This window comes from Cnephaeus nilssonii (genome assembly GCF_951640355.1).
Source record: "Cnephaeus nilssonii genome assembly, chromosome: 19".
Classification (NCBI taxonomy): Eukaryota; Metazoa; Chordata; class Mammalia; order Chiroptera; family Vespertilionidae; genus Cnephaeus; species Cnephaeus nilssonii.
The window spans coordinates 51,139,209-51,160,310 of NC_137090.1; the positions used below are offsets into that span (position 1 = coordinate 51,139,209).

Genomic DNA, 21,102 nt, shown 5'->3' on the forward strand with positions numbered 1-21,102 from the left:
GCCTCTGCCCCCCCCCTCCGCCTCTGCCCCCCCCTCCGCCTCCGCCTCTGCCCCCCCCTCCTCCGCCTCTGCCCCCCCCTCCTCCGCCTCCGCCTCCTCCGCCTCTGCCCCCCCCTCCGCCTCCGCCTCTGCCCCCCCCTCCGCCTCTGCCCCCCCCTCCGCCTCTGCCCCCCCCCTCCGCCTCCGCCTCTGCCCCCCCCTCCTCCGCCTCTGCCCCCCCCTCCTCCGCCTCCGCCTCCTCCGCCTCTGCCCCCCCCCTCCGCCTCTGCCCCCCCCTCCGCCTCCGCCTCTGCCCCCCCCTCCTCCGCCTCTGCCCCCTCCTCCTCCGCCTCCGCCCCCCCCTCCGCCTCCGCCTCTGCCCCCCCCTCCTCCGCCTCCGCCTCCTCCGCCTCTGCCCCCTCCTCCGCCTCTGCCCCCCCCTCCGCCTCCGCCTCTGCCCCCCCCTCCGCCTCTGCCCCCCCCTCCGCCTCTGCCCCCCCCTCCGCCTCCGCCTCTGCCCCCCCCTCCTCCGCCTCTGCCCCCCCCTCCTCCGCCTCCGCCTCCTCCGCCTCTGCCCCCCCCCTCCGCCTCTGCCCCCCCCTCCGCCTCCGCCTCTGCCCCCCCCTCCTCCGCCTCTGCCCCCTCCTCCGCCTCTGCCCCCCCCTCCGCCTCCGCCTCTGCCCCCCCTCCTCCGCCTCTGCCCCCTCCACCTCCGCCTCTGCCCCCCCCTCCTCCGCCTCTGCCCCCCCTCCTCCGCCTCTGCCCCCTCCACCTCCGCCTCTGCCCCCCCCCTCCTCCGCCTCTGCCCCCTCCACCTCCGCCTCTGCCCCCCCCTCCGCCTCTGCCCCCTCCTCCTCCGCCTCCGCCCCCTCCGCCTCCGCCTCCGCCCCCTCCTCCTCCGCCTCCGCCCCCTCCGCCTCCGCCTCCGCCCCCTCCTCCTCCGCCTCTGCCCCCCCCTCCGCCTCCGCCCCCTCCTCCTCCGCCTCCGCCCCCTCCTCCTCCGCCTCCGCCCCCTCCTCCTCCGCCTCCGCCCCCTCCTCCTCCGCCTCCGCCCCCCTCCGCCTCCGCCTCAGCCCCCCCTCCTCCGCCTCTGCCCCCTCCTCCTCCTCCGCCTCCGCCCCCTCCGCCTCCGCCCCCTCCTCCTCCCTCCTCCTCCTACGCCTCTGCCCCCTCCGCCTCCGCCCCCTCCTCCTCCGACTCCGTCCCCTCCGCCTCCGCCCCCTCCCCCTCCCCCTCCGCCCCCTCCCCCTCCGCCTCCGCCCCCTCCGCCTCCGCCTCCGCCCCCTCCGCCTCCGCCTCTGCCCCCCCCTCCTCCGCCTCTGCCCCCTCCTCCGCCTCTGCCCCCTCCTCCTCCTCCTCCTCCTCCTCCTCCGCCTCTGCCCCCTCCGCCTCCGCCCCCTCCTCCTCCGCCTCCGCCCCCTCCTCCTCCGCCTCCGCCCCCTCCCTCTCCGCCTCCGCCCCCTCCTCCTCCGCCTCCGCCCCCTCCTCCTCCGCCTCTGCCCCCTCCGCCTCCGCCTCCGCCCCCTCCTCCTCCGCCTCTGCCCCCTCCGCCTCCGCCTCCGCCCCCTCCTCCTCCGCCTCCGCCCCCTCCGCCTCCGCCTCTGCCCCCCCCTCCTCCGCCTCTGCCCCCTCCTCCGCCTCTGCCCCCTCCTCCTCCGCCTCCGCCTCTGCCCCCTCCTCCTCCGCCTCTGCCCCCTCCTCCGCCTCTGCCCCCTCCTCCTCCTCCTCCTCCTCCTCCTCCTCCTCCTCCGCCTCTGCCCCCTCCGCCTCCGCCCCCTCCTCCTCCGCCTCCGCCCCCTCCTCCTCCGCCTCCGCCCCCTCCCTCTCCGCCTCCGCCCCCTCCTCCTCCGCCTCCGCCCCCTCCTCCTCCGCCTCTGCCCCCTCCGCCCCCGCCTCCGCCCCCTCCTCCTCCGCCTCTGCCCCCTCCGCCTCCGCCTCCGCCCCCTCCTCCTCCGCCTCCGCCCCCTCCTCCTCCGCCTCTGCCCCCTCCTCCTCCTCCGCCTCTGCCCCCTCCGCCTCTGCCCCCTCCTCCTCCGCCTCCGCCCCCTCCTCCTCCGCCTCCGCCCCCTCCTCCTCCGCCTCCGCCCCCTCCGGCCTCCCCTTCTGCCCCCTCCTCCTCCTCCGCCTCTGCCCCCTCCGCCTCTGCCCCCTCCTCCTCCGCCTCCGCCCCCTCCTCCTCCGCCTCCGCCTCCGCCTCTGCCCCCTCCTCCTCCGCCTCCGCCCCCTCCTCCTCCGCCTCCGCCTCCGCCTCCTCCGCCTCCGCCTCCGCCCCCTCCTCCTCCGCCTCCGCCTCTGCCCCCTCCTCCTCCGCCTCCGCCCCCTCCTCCTCCGCCTCCGCCTCCGCCTCTGCCCCCGCCTCCGCCCCCTCCGCCTCTGCCCCCTCCTCCTCCGCCTCCGCCCCCTCCTCCTCCGCCTCTGCCCCCTCCTCCTCCGCCTCCGCCCCCTCCTCCTCCGCCTCCGCCACCTCCTCCTCCGCCTCCGCCCCCTCCGCCTCCGCCTCTGCCCCCCCTCCTCCGCCTCTGCCCCCCCCTCCGCCTCCGCCCCCTCCTCCTCCGCCTCCGCCCCCTCCGCCTCCGCCCCCTCCTCCTCCGCCTCCGCCCCCTCCTCCTCCGCCTCCGCCCCCTCCGCCTCCGCCTCCGCCCCCTCCTCCTCCGCCTCCGCCCCCTCCGCCTCCGCCTCCGCCCCCTCCTCCTCCGCCTCTGCCCCCCCCCTCCGCCTCCGCCCCCTCCTCCTCCGCCTCCGCCCCCTCCGCCTCCGCCTCCGCCCCCTCCTCCTCCGCCTCCGCCCCCTCCTCCTCCGCCCCCGCCCCCTCCTCCTCCGCCCCCGCCCCCTCCTCCTCCGCCTCCGCCCCCTCCTCCTCCGCCTCCGCCCCCTCCGCCTCCGCCTCTGCCCCCCCCCTCCTCCGCCTCTGCCCCCCCCTCCGCCTCCGCCCCCTCCTCCTCCGCCTCCGCCCCCTCCTCCTCCGCCTCCGCCCCCTCCGCCTCCGCCTCCGCCCCCTCCGCCTCCGCCCCCTCCTCCTCCGCCTCCGCCCCCTCCTCCTCCGCCTCCGCCCCCTCCTCCTCCGCCTCCGCCCCCTCCGCCTCCGCCTCCGCCCCCTCCTCCTCCGCCTCTGCCCCCTCCTCCTCCGCCTCCGCCTCTGCCCCCTCCTCCTCCGCCTCTGCCCCCTCCGCCTCCGCCCCCTCCTCCTCCGCCTCCGCCCCCTCCTCCTCCGCCTCTGCCCCCTCCTCCTCCGCCTCTGCCCCCTCCTCCTCCGCCTCGGCCCCCTCCTCCTCCGCCTCTGCCCCCTCCTCCTCCTCCTCCTCCGCCTCTGCCCCCTCCGCCTCTGCCCCCTCCGCCTCCGCCCCCTCCGCCTCCGCCCCCTCCTCCTCCGCCTCCGCCCCCCTCCTCCTCCGCCTCCGCCCCCTCCTCCTCCGCCTCCGCCCCCTCCTCCTCCGCCCCCTCCTCCTCCTCCGCCCCCTCCTCCTCCGCCTCCGCCCCCTCCTCCTCCGCCTCCGCCCCCTCCTCCTCCGCCACTGCCCCCTCCTCCTCCGCCCCCTCCTCCTCCGCCCCCTCCTCCTCCTCCGCCTCTGCCCCCTAGCCTCCGCCCCCTCCTCCTCCGCCTCCGCCCCCTCCGCCTCCGCCCCCTCCCCCTCCGCCTCTGCCCCCTCCTCCTCCACCTCTGCCCCCTCCTCCTCCGCCTCTGCCCCCTCCTCCTCCGCCTCTGCCCCCTCCTCCTCCGCCTCCGCCCCCTCCGCCTCCGCCTCCGCCCCCTCCCCCTCCGCCTCTGCCCCCTCCCCCTCCGCCTCTGCCCCCTCCGCCTCCGCCCCCTCCCCCTCCGCCTCTGCCCCCTCCTCCTCCGCCTCCGCCCCCTCCTCCTCCGCCTCCGCCCCCTCCTCCTCCGCCTCCGCCCCCTCCGCCTCCGCCTCCGCCTCTGCCCCCTCCGCCTCCGCCTCTGCCCCCTCCGCCTCCGCCCCTCCTCCTCCGCCTCCGCCCCCTCCTCCTCCGCCTCCGCCCCCTCCTCCTCCGCCTCTGCCCCCTCCGCCTCCGCCTCCGCCTCTGCCCCCTCCGCCTCCGCCTCTGCCCCCTCCGCCTCCGCCTCTGCCCCCTCCGCCTCCGCCCCCTCCTCCTCCGCCTCCGCCCCCTCCTCCTCCGCCTCTGCCCCCTCCGCCTCCGCCCCCTCCCCCTCCGCCTCCGCCCCCTCCGCCTCCGCCTCCGCCCCCGCCCCCTCCTCCTCCGCCTCCGCCCCCTCCTCCTCCCCCCCCGCCCCCTCCTCCTCCGCCTCCGCCCCCTCCTCCTCCGCCTCCGCCCCCTCCTCCTCCGCCCCTGCCCCCTCCGCCTCCGCCCCCTCCCCCTCCGCCTCTGCCCCCTCCTCCTCCGCCTCTGCCCCCTCCTCCTCCGCCTCTGCCTCCTCCGCCCCCGCCCCCTCCTCCTCCGCCTCCGCCCCCTCCTCCTCCGCCTCCGCCCCCTCCTCCTCCGCCTCCGCCCCCCTCCTCCTCCGCCTCCGCCCCCTCCTCCTCCGCCTCTGCCCCCTCCTCCTCCGCCTCTGCCCCCTCCGCCTCCGCCCCCTCCTCCTCCGCCTCCGCCCCCCTCCTCCTCCGCCTCCGCCCCCTCCTCCTCCGCCTCCGCCCCCCTCCTCCTCCGCCTCTGCCCCCTCCCCCTCCGCCCCCTCCCCCTCCGCCTCCGCCCCCTCCTCCTCCGCCTCCGCCCCCTCCCCCTCCGCCTCCGCCCCCTCCTCCTCCGCCTCTGCCCCCTCCTCCTCCGCCTCCGCCTCCTCCGCCCCCGCCCCCTCCTCCTCCGCCTCCGCCCCCTCCTCCTCCGCCTCCGCCCCCTCCTCCTCCGCCTCTGCCTCCTCCGCCCCTGCCCCCTCCCCCTCCGCCTCTGCCCCCTCCCCCTCCGCCTCTGCCCCCTCCTCCTCCGCCTCTGCCTCCTCCGCCCCCTCCCCCTCCTCCTCCGCCTCCGCCCCCTCCTCCTCCGCCTCCGCCCCCTCCTCCTCCGCCTCCGCCCCCTCCTCCTCCGCCTCCGCCCCCTCCCCCTCCACCTCTGCCCCCTCCTCCTCCGCCTCTGCCCCCTCCGCCTCCGCCCCCTCCTCCTCCGCCTCCGCCCCCTCCCCCTCCGCCTCTGCCCCCTCCTCCTCCACCTCTGCCCCCTCCTCCTCCGCCTCTGCCCCCTCCTCCTCCGCCTCCGCCCCCTCCTCCTCCGCCTCTGCCCCCTCCTCCTCCTCCTCCTCCGCCTCTGCCCCCTCCGCCTCTGCCCCCTCCGCCTCCGCCCCCTCCGCCTCCGCCCCCTCCTCCTCCGCCTCTGCCCCCTCCTCCTCCGCCCCCTCCTCCTCCTCCGCCTCTGCCCCCTCCTCCTCCTCCTCCTCCGCCTCTGCCCCCTCCGCCTCCGCCCCCTCCTCCTCCGCCTCCGCCCCCTCCTCCTCCGCCTCCGCCCCCTCCTCCTCCGCCTCCGCCCCCTCCTCCTCCGCCCCCTCCTCCTCCTCCGCCCCCTCCTCCTCCGCCTCCGCCCCCTCCTCCTCCGCCTCCGCCCCCTCCTCCTCCGCCACTGCCCCCTCCTCCTCCGCCCCCTCCTCCTCCGCCCCCTCCTCCTCCTCCGCCTCTGCCCCCTAGCCTCCGCCCCCTCCTCCTCCTCCTCCCCCCCCTCCGCCTCCGCCCCCTCCCCCTCCGCCTCTGCCCCCTCCTCCTCCACCTCTGCCCCCTCCTCCTCCGCCTCTGCCCCCTCCTCCTCCGCCTCTGCCCCCTCCTCCTCCGCCTCCGCCCCCTCCGCCTCCGCCTCCGCCCCCTCCCCCTCCGCCTCTGCCCCCTCCTCCTCCGCCTCTGCCCCCTCCGCCTCCGCCCCCTCCCCCTCCGCCTCTGCCCCCTCCTCCTCCGCCTCCGCCCCCCTCCTCCTCCGCCTCCGCCCCCTCCTCCTCCGCCTCCGCCCCCTCCGCCTCCGCCTCCGCCTCTGCCCCCTCCGCCTCCGCCTCTGCCCCCTCCGCCTCCGCCCCTCCTCCTCCGCCTCCGCCCCCTCCTCCTCCGCCTCCGCCCCCTCCTCCTCCGCCTCTGCCCCCCTCCGCCTCCGCCTCCGCCTCTGCCCCCTCCGCCTCCGCCTCTGCCCCCTCCGCCTCCGCCCCCTCCTCCTCCGCCTCCGCCCCCTCCGCCTCCGCCTCCGCCCCCTCCGCCTCCGCCTCCGCCCCCTCCTCCTCCGCCTCCGCCCCCTCCTCCTCCGCCTCTGCCCCCTCCGCCTCCGCCCCCTCCCCCTCCGCCTCAGCCCCCTCCTCCTCCGCCTCTGCCCCCTCCTCCTCCGCCTCTGCCCCCTCCGCCTCCGCCCCCTCCTCCTCCGCCTCTGCCCCCTCCCCCTCCGCCTCCGCCCCCTCCTCCTCCGCCTCCGCCCCCTCCTCCTCCGCCTCCGCCCCCTCCGCCTCCGCCTCCGCCCCCTCCGCCTCCGCCTCCGCCCCCTCCTCCTCCGCCTCTGCCCCCTCCCCCTCCGCCTCCGCCCCCTCCTCCTCCGCCTCTGCCCCCTCCCCCTCCGCCTCCGCCCCCTCCTCCTCCGCCTCCGCCCCCTCCTCCTCCGCCTCCGCCCCCTCCGCCTCCGCCTCCGCCCCCTCCGCCTCCGCCTCCGCCCCCTCCTCCTCCGCCTCTGCCCCCTCCCCCTCCGCCTCCGCCCCCTCCTCCTCCGCCTCCGCCCCCTCCTCCTCCGCCTCCGCCCCCTCCTCCTCCGCCTCTGCCCCCTCCTCCTCCGCCCCCTCCCCCTCCGCCTCTGCCCCCTCCTCCTCCGCCTCTGCCCCCTCCGCCTCCGCCCCCCTCCCCCTCCGCCTCCGCCCCCTCCGCCTCCGCCTCCGCCCCCGCCCCCTTCCTCCTCCGCCTCCGCCCCCTCCTCCTCCGCCCCCTCCTCCTCCGCCTCCGCCTCCTCCTCCTCCCCCCCCGCCCCCTCCTCCCCCGCCTCCCGCCCCCTCCTCCTCCGCCTCCGCCCCCTCCTCCTCCGCCTCCGCCCCCTCCTCCTCCGCCCCCTCCTCCTCCGCCTCCGCCTCCTCCTCCTCCCCCCCGCCCCCTCCTCCCCCGCCTCCGCCCCCTCCTCCTCCGCCTCCGCCCCCTCCTCCTCCGCCTCCGCCCCCTCCTCCTCCGCCTCTGCCCCTCCGCCTCCGCCCCCTCCCCCTCCGCCTCCGCCCCTCCTCCTCCGCCTCTGCCCCCTCCTCCTCCGCCTCTGCCCCCTCCGCCTCCGCCCCCTCCCCCTCCGCCTCCCGCCCCCTCCGCCTCCGCCTCCGCCCCCAGCCCCCCCCTCCTCCTCCGCCTCCGCCCCCTCCTCCTCCGCCTCCGCCCCTCCTCCTCCCCCCCCGCCCCCTCCTCCTCCGCCTCCGCCCCCTCCTCCTCCGCCTCCGCCCCCTCCTCCTCCGCCTCTGCCCCCTCCGCCTCCGCCCCCTCCCCCTCCACCTCTGCCCCCTCCTCCTCCGCCTCTGCCCCCTCCTCCTCCGCCCCCTCCGCCTCCGCCCCCTCCGCCTCCGCCTCCGCCCCCTCCCCCTCCGCCCCCTCCTCCTCCGCCTCTGCCCCCTCCGCCTCCGCCTCCGCCTCCGCCCTCTCCGCCTCCGCCCCCTCCGCCTCCGCCTCCGCCCCCTCCCCCTCCGCCCCCTCCTCCTCCGCCTCTGCCCCCTCCGCCTCCGCCTCCGCCCCCTCCTCCTCCGCCTCTGCCCCCCTCCCGCCCTGACCCTCTCTCTCTCTCGGCCTTGTCCACTCCCCTTTCAGGCCTCCATCACTGCCTCAGGGCCCATCCTAACCCAGTGAGACCCCATCTTAGCCTGATGACATCTTATTTCCCAACGGGGTCCCACTCACAGACCCGGAGGACCTGGATTGGGGGCTCCCTCTGAAGCCCAGCAGAGGCCCAGCTCAAAGCCTGCCTCCTGCAGCGGCTCTCCCTGGGCCCTGGGTCACCTCCTGCAGCGGCTCTCCCTGGGCCCTGGGTCACCTCCTGCAGCGGCTCTCCCTGGGCCCTGGGTCACCTCCTGCCCTCCGCGCCCAGCGGGCCCGCGGCCACCGGCCAGGCCGCCTTGCAGCGACGTGGACGGGACACACGGGCGGTGCAGCTGTCCCCTCCTCTGCCTCTCGGCCCCAGCCGGCCTGGGCCTCGGCCCGGCTCGGAGGTGTCGAGGGGCCAGGCGTCAGGGCTCGCACCGCAGCCCCAGGCCTCCCCGCATCGAGGCCGGTCATCGCCGGCGGATTCCGGTTTCACAGGAGCAGCCAGAGGAGGGTGGTCGGTCTCTTGGCGAAGCGCCCGCCTCCCACGCTGCATCTCGAGAAATGCTTCTTCCAGGCTGCTAGCGGGTCAGCACCGAGCACACGGCCAGGCCGTGTCATGCAGGGGAAGCCGTGGTCAGGGCGCGGTAAAGACGGGCATGGTCTGGGCAGGGCGTGAGTTTCCGCCCAGAGCACTTCCCACAGGTGACGGGCAGGGCCCGGAGTGTGGACCCGGTAAGCACAGAAAGGAAAGGAGAACGTGGAAATGTGCTTCTGTGATTAAAATGTTTTCACGTGTGAGTCAAATGTGGAAAGTGCCAAAAGGAAAAAGCCACATCCACACATTCTGCCCGATTTGGGAAGGAGAGGGGGAGTGGGAGGTGGGCAGGGAGCGGCCGACCGTGGGGCCAGCGTGACCGCCGCAGGGTGGCCAGGACCCTCTGCTTCTTGTTGCAGGAAAAGAAAAGGCAGGGCTGTGTTTATAGTGACAAGTGCAACGACATTAAATGACAGTGGTTGATGTTGTGTCCCCCACATGAGGACGACCTCCAGTCTTCACTGAAACACCCGAGTGGCTGCCAGCACCTGCCACGGGGGGGGGGGGGGGGGGGGGGGTCTGCGCGCCCTGCCCGGGGGGTCCGCACTGTCCAGGGTGGGCTGTAGGGAGACGCCCTCGCACAGGCGCCACCTGGACACAGTTTGGTGATTTCTTCTGCGTGGACCCCTAGAAGTGGAGTTCAAGTCAACAGGAAGAAGGACTTTTTAAGTTTCTTGATCAGCGATTTCAGATGAGTGCCCCAAGCCCATTTGGTTCTCTATTTTTTAAATGCATGTCAACTATTAAAAGTAAGAGGATTTCTTATTAGAATTCAGATCTCCAGCTGATCTTAGACAATCAGAACTGCCCAGCCAACGTAACATATATGACACCAACGGGAAGAAGGGTAAAAACTACACAATCATTTCAATTGATGCAGAAAAGGTATTGGACAAAAAACACCCTTTATGATAAAATGCTCACCAAACTGGGAACAGAGGAAACTTCCTCCATGTGACAAGGGCATTTTTTTTAAAAAATATATTTTATTGATTTTTTACAGAGAGGAAGAGAGAGGGATAGAGAGTTAGAAACATCGATGAGAGAGAAACATCGACCAGCTGCCTCTTGCACAACCCCTACTGGGGATGTGCCCGCAACCAGGGTACATGCCCTTGACCGGAATCGAACCTGGGACCCTGGAGTCCGCAGGCTGATGCTCTATCCACTGAGCCAAACCGGTTTCGGCGACAAGGGCATTTGTGAAAGCTCATGGGTAACATCACACTCAGTGGTGACCGTCTGAGAGCTCCCCCTCAGACAGAAACACAGCAAAGATGCCCGTTTCACGACTTTTATTCAACACACTGCGGAGCATTTAGGCAAAGAAAAGAAACAAAAGTCACCCAAATTGGAAAGGAAGAAATAAAACTACCTCTACTTACAAGATGGCATGATCTTACAGATAATTCAGAGAATCCATGGGACTACTATTCCTTCTATTAAGCAAATTGAGCAAAGTTTCCAGGTACAGGATCAACACGAAAAAATCATTTTTATTTCTATTCCCTAGCAATGAACAATCCAAGGAGGTGAAAGACTTGTATGCTGAAAACTAGACAACATTTGAAATTAAAGAAATTATGCATTGAAAAGCTTGATATTGATAATACTACCCTACAAAAATCCCAATTTTTTGTAGATATGAAAAAGCTGATCCTATAATTCATATGGAATTGTAAGAGATCATGAATATCAAAATAATGTTGGAAAAGAAAAGTTGGAGGACTCACATCTCCTGCTTTCAAACTAACCACAGAGCACAGTCAGCTCAGTGTGGTGCTGGCACGTGGTACACATATCTACACGGGCAGGCCTCGGGTCACGTCGTTTCGTGGTTACGTCGCCATCTCCCATTACAGTATTTATTTTTAAAAAAGTTCTGTCATTTCGACGTATGTACATATGTGCTTTATGTTTTTTATTATTTATTTACCACAAGTAAAGGTCGGGAATTATCTTTCTCTTAAATTTTTTTTTACTGTTTCACTTCATGACTGCTGTGTTTGTGCTCCATGTGAGTGACGTAGGTGCTTATGTAGATGAGTTCCAACTTACAGCGAAAATCGAGTTATGTCTCACTGTAGGGACGGATCTCCGACGTGACCTGAGGACTGCCTGTATATAAAAGCCTAAGCGACTGATGACCGGTTGACTGGTCGCTATGACGCGTACTGACCAGCAGACACTCAACACAGAAGCTGCCCCCTTCTGGTCAGTGCGCTCCCACAGCCAACCTCCCGCAGCCGGCCAAACTCCTGCGTCCCTCCCCTCGGCCAGCCAGCACCCCACCCCATGGCCTGATCAGAACCTCCGTGGCCCCCGTCGGCCCACTCCTCCGGCCAGGCCGAGGGACCCCACTGTGCATGGATTCGTGCACCCGGCACGTCTAGTACGTTAATGAAATGGATTGAGAGCCCATCAGTAAATCCATAATCATACGGTCATTTTATATTTGACAGGGATGCCAAGATCATTCAATGTGGAAGGAATAGACTCTTCAACAGATGGTGCTGGGACAGCTAACAGCCACAGGAAAGGATAAAGTGGGCCCTGCCCTCACATGCATGTTGAAGATGAACTAAACACGGATCAAAAACCTCAATATACAGTAAAAACCATTAAACTCTTAGAAGAAGACCAGGGGGGAAGCTTCGTACATTGGATTTGGTGAAGGTTATTGGGAATGACGCCAAAAGCACAGGCAACAAAAGACAAAAACAGGTAAGCTGGGCTGCATACACCTAACACCGCGTATGCACCGAAGGCGCCGTCAACAGAGAGGCAACCCACAGAATGGGAGGAAACATTTGCAAAGCACACAGCAACGAAGGCCCAGTGTCCGGAATACTTAAAGAACTCATAACTCAACAACAGAAAGGGCAAATGACCCAGTTTTAACATGGGCAAAGGACTTGAATAGCCACTGTCCAAAGCAGACATGCACATGGCCAGCAGCGCATGAAAAAATGTGTGACGCCACCAGAGCCATGCCAGCCAGCTGTGGGAGATGCCACTTCACACGTGCTAGGGTGACTGTGATATTTTTAAAAGTAAAATGAGTGCCCTGGCCGGTGTGGCTCAGTGGATAGAGCGTCAGCCTGTCGACTGAAGGGTCCCTGGCTTGATTCTGGTCAAGGGCACATGCCCGGGTTGCAGGAGGCAACCGATCAATGGTTCTCTCTCATCAGTGATGTTTCTATCTCTCCCTCTTCCTTCCTCTCTGAAAGCAATAAAATTAAAAAAATAATAATTTTAGCTTAAAAAAAGTAAGGTGAGTGTTGGCAAAGATGTGGGGAAACTGGAACCCTCTTCCATTGGGGGTGGGAATGACAGATGGTGCGGCCTCTGTGAAAGCAGTTGGGGAGTTCCCCAAAAGGTAAGCACGGAGCTGCCATACCACCCACAGCTGCTCTGCTAGGAAGACACCCCGAATGAAGCAAACCCTTTACGCAGGTGCTCACAGCGGGGTGAGCCCGGTGGCCAGGAGGCGGCAGCAGCCGGATGCCATGGGCGGGCGAGCAGAAGAAAGAGGCGGTTCGTGTGCGCCGAGGTGCGTTCCGTCGGGAGCCGCGCGGTGCTGATGTGCTGCAGCCGGGTGAGCCGGACAGCAGGGTGCGGGGAGCCGCGGGAGCCCACGGCCTGGCTCCGCTTTTATTAACGAAGGCCCAGAACAGGGGGCGGAGGCGGAAGCAGACCAGTGGCTGCTGGGCTGGGGGAGAGGGCCGGGGAGTGACTGCCGAATGGGTACAGGGCCTCCTTCTGAGGGGATGGGAATGTTCTGGAAACGACAGGGAGAAGGTCACATAGAGGAGAGCCAGGTCTTCAGTGAGTGCGCACCTCACTCACTACAGGTCAGGAGCTTCCCACAGACCGGGGCCTGGCGGGGAAGGCTGGCCCGGAGGGGAGGCCTCGCGGGGCCCAGGACTCGGGAAGGAAATGCATGTTGAACAGACCAAGGGCAGGCACGCTTGGACTCGGGGCTGTGCGGACCCTGACCCCTCCGGAGCGGCTCTCAGGGCCGCTGCCATTCTCCGCCCGGCGCGCTGAGCTGTGTCACATCACAGATGAGCCCCCTGAGGGGACTCTGAGCCCCGAAGGCCGACCGCAGACCCTCCTCCCCTCTCCCCGTTACACTCGCAGCTGCACGTGGCTGTCTCCCCCTCGTGTGTGTGACCAGCTGTGGGGGTCCGAGCAGGACTCCCAGGGAGACCGCCTGCTCCCCAGGCTGCGGCAGGATTGGGGGAACCGCTCCGAGGGGTCCAGCCCTGTCCCTGAGTTTGGCTCCAGCAGTGACAGGCGGCCTCAGACCCGTCAGTGTCCAGTATCAAAGGAGCAACTCTGCCGGGACCCACGCGGGCTCTCTTCCCGGGTCAGTGCCGCAGACCCCGCCAGTGCCGGCACTGAGGGCGCCCGGGCGGGAACTAGGACCCTTCACCTGCAGCGCGGCCAGAACTTCCCTGCGGCGTCCACGCTCAGCTCAGCAACCCCGTCACCACCTAAGCTGAACCGAGCGTGTTTGTATGACACGAGGAGGAACCGAGCGTGTTTGTATGACAGGAGGAGGAACCCAGCGTGTTTGTATGACAGGAGGAGGAACCGAGCGTGTTTGTATGACAGGAGGAGGAACTGAGCGTGTTTGTATGACACGAGGAGGAACTGAGCGTGTTTGTATGACACGAGGAGGAACCGAGCGTGTTTGTATGACACGAGGAGGAACCGAGCGTGTTTGTATGACACTAGGAGGAACCGAGCGTGTTTGTATGACAGGAGGAGGAACCGAGCGTGTTTGTATGACAGGAGGAGGAACCGAGCATGTTTGTATGACAGGAGGAGGAACCGAGCGTGTTTGTATGACAGGAGGAGGAACCGAGCGTGTTTGTATGACAGGAGGAGGAACTGAGCGTGTTTGTATGACAGGAGGAGGAACCGAGCGTGTTTGTATGACACTAGGAGGAACCGAGCGTGTTTGTATGACAGGAGGAGGAACCGAGTGTGTTTGTATGACAGGAGGAGGAACCCAGCGTGTTTGTATGACAGGAGGAGGAACCGAGCGTGTTTGTATGACAGGAGGAGGAACCCAGCGTGTTTGTATGACAGGAGGAGGAACCGAGCGTGTTTGTATGACAGGAGGAGGAACCGAGCATGTTTGTATGACAGGAGGAGGAACCGAGCGTGTTTGTATGACAGGAGGAGGAACCGAGCGTGTTTGTATGACAGGAGGAGGAACTGAGCGTGTTTGTATGACAGGAGGAGGAACCGAGCGTGTTTGTATGACACTAGGAGGAACCGAGCGTGTTTGTATGACAGGAGGAGGAACCGAGCGTGTTTGTATGACAGGAGGAGGAACCCAGCGTGTTTGTATGACAGGAGGAGGAACCGAGCGTGTTTGTATGACAGGAGGAGGAACCGAGCGTGTTTGTATGACAGGAGGAGGAACCGAGCGTGTTTGTATGACAGGAGGAGGAACCGAGCGTGTTTGTATGACAGGAGGAGGAACCGAGCGTGTTTGTATGACAGGAGGAGGAACCGAGCGTGTTTGTATGACAGGAGGAGGAACCGAGCGTGTTTGTATGACAGGAGGAGGAACCGAGCGTGTTTGTATGACAGGAGGAGGAACCGAGCGTGTTTGTATGACAGGAGGAGGAACCGACCGTGTTTGTATGACAGGAGGAGGAACCGAGCGTGTTTGTATGACAGGAGGAGGAACCGAGCGTGTTTGTATGACAGGAGGAGGAACCGACCGTGTTTGTATGACACGAGGAGGAACCGAGCGTGTTTGTATGACAGGAGGAGGAACCGAGCGTGTTTGTATGACACGAGGAGGAACCGAGCGTGTTTGTATGACAGGAGGAGGAACCGAGCGTGTTTGTATGACACTAGGAGGAACCGAGCGTGTTTGTATGACAGGAGGAGGAACCGAGCGTGTTTGTATGACAGGAGGAGGAACCGAGCGTGTTTGTATGACACGAGGAGGAACCGAGCGTGTTTGTATGACAGGAGGAGGAACCGAGCGTGTTTGTATGACACTAGGAGGAACCGAGCGTGTTTGTATGACAGGAGGAGGAACCCAGCGTGTTTGTATGACAGGAGGAGGAACCGAGCGTGTTTGTATGACAGGAGGAGGAACCGAGCGTGTTTGTATGACAGGATGAGGAACCGAGCGTGTTTGTATGACAGGAGGAGGAACTGAGCGTGTTTGTATGACAGGAGGAGGAACCGAGCGTGTTTGTATGACACTAGGAGGAACCGAGCGTGTTTGTATGACACTAGGAGGAACCGAGCGTGTTTGTATGACAGGAGGAGGAACCCAGCGTGTTTGTATGACAGGAGGAGGAACCGAGCGTGTTTGTATGACAGGAGGAGGAACCGAGCGTGTTTGTATGACAGGAGGAGGAACCGAGCGTGTTTGTATGACACAAGGAGGAACCCAGCATGTTTGTATGACAGGAGGAGGAACCGAGCGTGTTTGTATGGCACAAGAAGCATTGGCGGCTCTCGTCTGGGCTTCTCTGTAAGGCACGGGAAGCATGAACTGGTACGTGTATGACATGGAGGCATTACTGCCTCGTCTGGGCGAGCCTGACCCGGTCCGGGTGCCAGAGGCCTGCAGCGGTCCTGGCCTGGTCTCCGAGCCCGCAGGCCGGTTCCCTCTGGGCCACGGGACATTGCTCTGCTGCGTGCGTTTCATGCGGGCGTTCTGTGGTCCTGTGGGAGGACAGACAAGGAGCACGGTGTGAAGCTCTTTCTGTGGGCTGTGGGCGCCTGTAAATATTGCACATAGGAGTGTCTCTGTAGATTGATGCTTCGTGTCTCTGTTGTTCGGTTTAATTTGTGTAAAGATTGGCACATCCACTTGTCTGGGGGACCCAGCTGCCTGTGGGGGCGGGACCCGTGGCAGGGGTTGCAGGAAGTTCCCAGCAGCTGCCGGAGTTCTTTATCTCGGGGACCCTCCTGCTCTCCCTCTCACGGCATCAGCCGCCTATAATGTTAGCCAGTGAGGGTTCTTGTCTGTCTGTAAGGTCACTTTGGTCATATGTGTGCTTTGCTTGCTCTCTTATCTTTTGGGACTTGGTTTGCTCTTCGCTGGTTTATGAGCCCTGGGACTCTGTCTCTGCTGCCGGGCTCTGCCCGCAGACCTGGCGAAGGGCATGGCTGTGCAGGCTGGTGTGAGACAAGATCCTGAGGCCAGCGTTCCAGTCCCTTCTTTGGAGAGGACTCATTTATTTACTTTAGAGGTTGTTTTGTTTCTGTATTAAAAGGAGATGAGATCTCTTCTTATATGCAAGATTTCATGTTGCTACATCATAAGGATTCTACTCAGACAGAAAACGTGGGAAATAAATCTCCTACCCTCTCCCCGCCCCGGTCTTGCTCCCAGAGGGCTGGACCCGCAGAGGTGCCTTAGAGCAGGCTGTGGGGGCGGCGGGGAGGGAACCACTGAAGCCGCCGGAGGGCCCGATTGCTGCAGTCCTGGGAACGGACTCCCCCTCCTCCCAGCCTCCTCCCAGCCTCCTCCCAGCCTCCTAAAAGTTATCAAGGTCATGTCATCCCTGTCACAAAATTTGCTAACAAAATGCCTTGGGTAATAATTGGCTTTAAAATCTTATAGAGTTGTTGCCCTAGCCAGTTTGGCTCAGTGAATAGAGCATGGACCTGCAGACTGAAGGGTCCCAGGTTCAATTCTGGTCAAGGGCACATGCCCAGGTTGTGGGCTCGATCCCCAGTGGCAGGGGAGCAGTTAGGGCAGTGATGGCGAACCTATGACACGCATGTCAGCACTGACACGCGTAGCCATTCTGATGACATGAGGCCACTGAGGCGGCCGCATGCCGAGGGTGAAACATTTGCTGCTCCTGAGGATGAAACATTTGCGAAATAATGTTTTTTCCTCAAAGTGACACACTACCCGAGTTATGCTCAGTTTTTTGGCGAAGTTTGACACACCAAGCTCAAAAGGTTGCCCACCTCTGAGTTAGGGGGTGGCAGGGCAGTAGGGGAGCAGTTAGGGGGTGGCCAGGCCAGCAGGGGGGCAGTTAGGGGGTGATCAGACAGGGAAGCAGAGGCAGTTAGGAGCAATCAGGCAGACAGGTAGACAAGTGGTTAGGAGCCAGCGGTCCCAGATTGCGAGAGGGAGGTCCGACTGCCAGTTTAGGCCTGATCCCTGTGGGGTCCCGGATTGGAGAGGGTGCAGGCCAGGCTGAGGGACCCCGCCCCCCGTGCATGAATTTCATGCACTGGGCCGCTAGTAATAATATATTTTTTGTTCAAATATGTTTGACAACCTTCCCGAGGTTTGAGTTTTAAGAAATCTTCTTGACCTAGAATTCCAATAGGCCCTGGATTTGTTTTCTCCTTATGAAGGGAAATTTTATACTTAAGATATAAATAAAGAAATAATAATTATATTTTAGTTACATATACATATTATTAAACAGATATTCTGGACATTATTTAGAAATCTAGAAGTCTATAAATTCTGATATGCTTTCATTTGCTATAACTCTTAATTATTATTCTGAAATGTTGTGTTTTACAAAAGGACAGGATTCTGTGTCAATTACCTCATGATCAGAACTATAACCGTGTCACTTTAAGTTTCTTTTTTCCTTTAGAGACAGTCACTGTTTTGTTATCATGCATGTACATTTGCAAAGTTATTGCCTCTTCTGAAAGACCCATGGAAAGGACTCTGACTTATTTTAAGTTACATGTCTCTGAGAATAAATTTTCAGCTGATCCCCTTGAACTGAATGAGGATTATGAGAACTCTGGGAAACATCTGAATTTATAGAAGTACTGGCAATAAAAATAAGGAGAACCAGAATTTGGTTATGGGACTGAATAAACTGAAAATAATTAGGGTTTTTATAATTTTTTGTTGAAAATATTGCTGATTTTTAATCTTTTTGTTTTCCAAACATAAGTAAACTCTTCCATATTGTTATATTGGCTGGGCCACAAAAATACTCATTGTGGGCCACTGTGGCCCGAGGGCCGCGAGTTTGACATGCTTGTTTATAGGCAAAGCCAGACGGCAACTGTGTGGCTTAGCTTTTATGCCCCAAGGGGCTGACCAAAGCTCCATCTGAAATTCCTCGTGAAATTCCAGCAAAGCAGATTTATAGAGCCTATATGATCTGTTTGAGCGATTACTATTCCTGTTGTGTTTATGCAAATGCTCAGGCCAAACTAAACCTTGACTTGATGCAATCTGTTTGTAACCTTAGCTGCTTACAGCTATCTTCTCTCTTGCCATATAAAACCAGCCAACAGGCGGCGGGAGGGGGCGGGGGCGGCAGGACTTCCAGGGTGACGGCCGCTCCCCTGCTGCCGGCGGTAGTGGAATAAACGCTCAGATAGGATTCAGCCTGCCTCTGCTGAGTTTGGCTCCGGCAGGGGCAGGTGGCCTCGGACCCGTTGTGTCCAGCACCAGAAGGACACAGTGGTGATGGTAGCACAACACGGTGAGTGTACTAAACGCCACTGAATTCCAGACTTTAAAATGGCAAAAAGGTAAATTTTATCGCAACAAAGTTTTTAAAAAGATCAGAGCTGAGTCTGGCCGGTGTGTTCAGTGGTTGAGTGTTGACCTATGAACCAGGAGGTCACTTGGATTCTGGTCAGGGCACATGCCAGGGCTGCAGGCTCGAACCTCAGTGTGGGGCTCAATCCCCAGGAGGCAGCCGATCCATGATTCTCTCATCATTGATGTTTCTCTCTCTCCCTCTCCCTTCCTGTATGAAATCAATAAAAACATATTTTAAAAAATAAGACCAGACTGTCCTTGTATTAAAGGAGCTACTCTGTTGCTCTACCTACTGGCTCCTGGGCACTTTGCTACGGTGAGAACCCCTGTCTTGATTCATATCATCAAACTGCCTTCCAGAGAAAGTTCATCGGTCAGACAACCACCGAGGACCAAGGAGGGCGGTTTTCACCAAACCTGGTCAGAACTTTGACTCTCTCATTTCCATGAAGAGGAAACTGAGGTCCAGGGATGTAAGTGACTGGTTCAGGGATATCTGGCCAGTCAGACAGGACAGGCTGGACGAGGGCCCAGATCGAATTCGGAGCCCAGGGAGCCAGGCCTTGCTGCTCTCCTGGTGTCAGTGGATGAGAAACCACAGCACAGGGCTGGCCGCGCCCTCGAAGGGCTCCTCCCCTCCGAAGCTGGCTGAGGCCCTCGGCTGGAGTGGACGTCCGCCAGGTGAGAGACAGGCCTCTGGGGGAGAGCTGAGGCGGCACCTTCCCGTCAGACCCTGTGGAGTGAGAGCCACCACGTGGCTTGTGCTTAGAAAAATCACAGCAGGTTTTGCCAGTCGCATCTTCCTAAACTTGAGTCGATGCCAGCAATGTATCCATTCTCGTTGGAAATAACTGTCTGAATCTCCCGCAGCCTCACAACAGAGGTGCCGAATGGAGGTCCGTTCATCACCCCTGGGTTCACCGACACCGGCCAAGCATGCGGACACGAGGGTCTGCGGGCAGGTACTGAGCTGGAACAACGCCACTCGGCAGCCATCAGTGTCCAAGAGAAGGAAACCACACCTTCATTAGAATAGGGACGTGTGCTGAAAAGAACTATTAACAAAGGATTAGTGCAACGGAGGGTGGGTTTGCTAGAGAGAGATAAAGGTAACTCACAGAACACAGGAATAATGGACGCCTGGTCGAGATGGCAGAGGAGGTCCCCCTGAGATGGCCCCGCCCATGCCCCATCACAATCACAGCTAGGTTACCGAAGGGCCGTCACTGAGAGCCACCCAGGACGCGCTGAGCAGGTCCTGTCACTGCCGGTACAAGGAAGCCAGGCTGAGATGGAGGAGGCGAGGGGCGGAGCGGCACAGGCCCTGTCCTGCAGGCTGCGTGGCGATCATGAATTGGGAGAAATCGTTCAGCTTTGGAGGTTCCCCCTGAGGAAAAAGGAGGTTCCAGCCCCACACCAGGCTCCCGGCCGGAGGAGTCCTTATAACTTCTGGCTGGATTGCATGGGAGAAAGACAAGGACAAAGGGCTGCTCAAGACCCAGGCCCTTCTTAAAGGGGCCATGCAGAAACTCATGTGCGCACAGCCCCCCTGCTCTGAGCTGCAGCACGGGGGCAGCAGCTTGGAAAGCCCAGAGGCACACAGGGAGGAATTAAAGGACTTACTTTACCACGAGGGCTGGAGGCAGCTCTCCCAGGGCTGGAAGCGCTGGCAGGTGCCAGTGCTCCTTAGATAAGCCCTCCCCACACCCATCTGGCCAGGGGCAGGTGCTATCAACCTGGCTAACACCATTCACGCTGCCCTGGTGATTCTCGGAGACCTCGCCCCACCCAACCCACCTGCCCAGCCCTAGTCTCTTCCAGCGGCTCCTCTACATAAGCGCCTGCCTTGGCTCATGCATAGCCTCATTCAAAGGCCCACAAACCCGCAAGAGTGGTGGCTGCCCTAGGCGTGTGCTGCAGACTCCCTCAAAGGCCCACAAAGCCCGCACAGCAGCGCCAGCCTCGATGTGCATTGTAGCTCCTGCCAAGCAGCACCACGCCCAACACAAGTAGCAAACAGTCTCAACTTGCCGTGTAAATCCCATCGGGCGGTCCCAAGCAGCAGCCCGTCCTGGCCTGTCACATAGCTCCCACCAAGTGTCAACAAGCCTGGCACAAGCGGCAGCTGGCCTCAGCTCACGTCATAGTGCCCACCAAAGGGCCCAAGCACCTCCAAGCCAGCACAAGTGGCAACCAACCACAGATCATTTATAGTTCTTACCAAGCAGCCCCAAGTCTGGCAACAGAGGTGGCTGACCTTGGCCTGCACAGCAGCCCCTCCAAGAAGCAGACTCAAGGGTCCCAAGGGCTACATCAGACCACATTAGAGCCCTAGCCGATCAGTTTCTCCACTGACACACCTGAAAGGCAACCTCAGCTGGCATCAGAGCCCTGCCTCAATGACTCTCGCTCCAGGGGTCAGCCAGTGCACAACAGGTCATCCACTAAGGCCATGACCAGCTCTCACAGCCAGTCAGCCTGAGGGTCAATCTCACCATCGGATGCACTAGAAGCAATTAATGCCCAACGACAACAGGAGGGCAAATGCAACCCACATAGGGGGCACAGCTGGAACAACATGTCCTCGGATGACCAGGGAGACTGCACCATCGCGCCTCACAGGACAACTTCTATATGAGACCACTCTGTCAAAGCTGAGAGAGGTAGCAGATCTACCTGATACATAGAAACAAACCCAGGGAGTTGGTCAAAAGGAGGAGACAAAGACGCACATCCCAAAGGAAAGAATAGGACAAAACACCAGAGGAAGAACTAAACAAAATGGAGACAAGCAACCCACCAGATACAGAGTTCAACACACTGCTCATGAGCTTGCTCAATGAACTTGGAGAAAAGATGACCTCAGTGAGAATTTCAACAAAGAAGTAGAGAACATAAAAAAGGAGATAGAAACCATAAAAAATAATCAGAACTGAAGAATACAGTAACTTGGATGTGGAATACACTAGAGACTCAACAGCAGGTTGGATGAAGCAGAGGACTAAACCACCTATCTGAAAGACAAAGTAGCAGAAAACACCCAATTGGAAGAGGAAAAAGAAAAAAGAATTTGAAAAATAAGGATAGTTTAAGGGACCTCTGAGACAACATCAAGCATACCAACATTTGCATCATAGGAATACCAGAAGGAGAGAGCGGGAAAGGGATTATAAACCAACTAGAGGCCCATTCCACGATATTCGTGCAAGAATAGGCCTTCCTTCCCCCTGGCTTCGCTCCCGGCCGCCTGAGAGCCTGCAAGTCCTTGCTCCTGGCCAGAGCACCATTCCTGTAGCTCCCTCCACCATCCC

General features: G+C 62.9%; 1 protein-coding gene across 1 annotated transcript in view; it reads right to left on the bottom strand.

Annotated features, from left to right (window-relative positions):
• MPRIP (myosin phosphatase Rho interacting protein) overlaps positions 1 to 20,401 on the bottom strand; it is a gene marked incomplete at its 5' end in the record, with an annotated part of 198,347 nt that extends 177,946 nt beyond the window's left edge. Inside the window, one exon of the mRNA XM_079799122.1 lies at positions 20,347 to 20,401. Within this exon, the coding sequence (XP_079655248.1) occupies positions 20,347 to 20,401 (55 nt within the window). The remainder of the gene's footprint in view (positions 1 to 20,346) is intronic.
• Between the last annotated feature and the right edge of the window lie 701 nt (positions 20,402 to 21,102).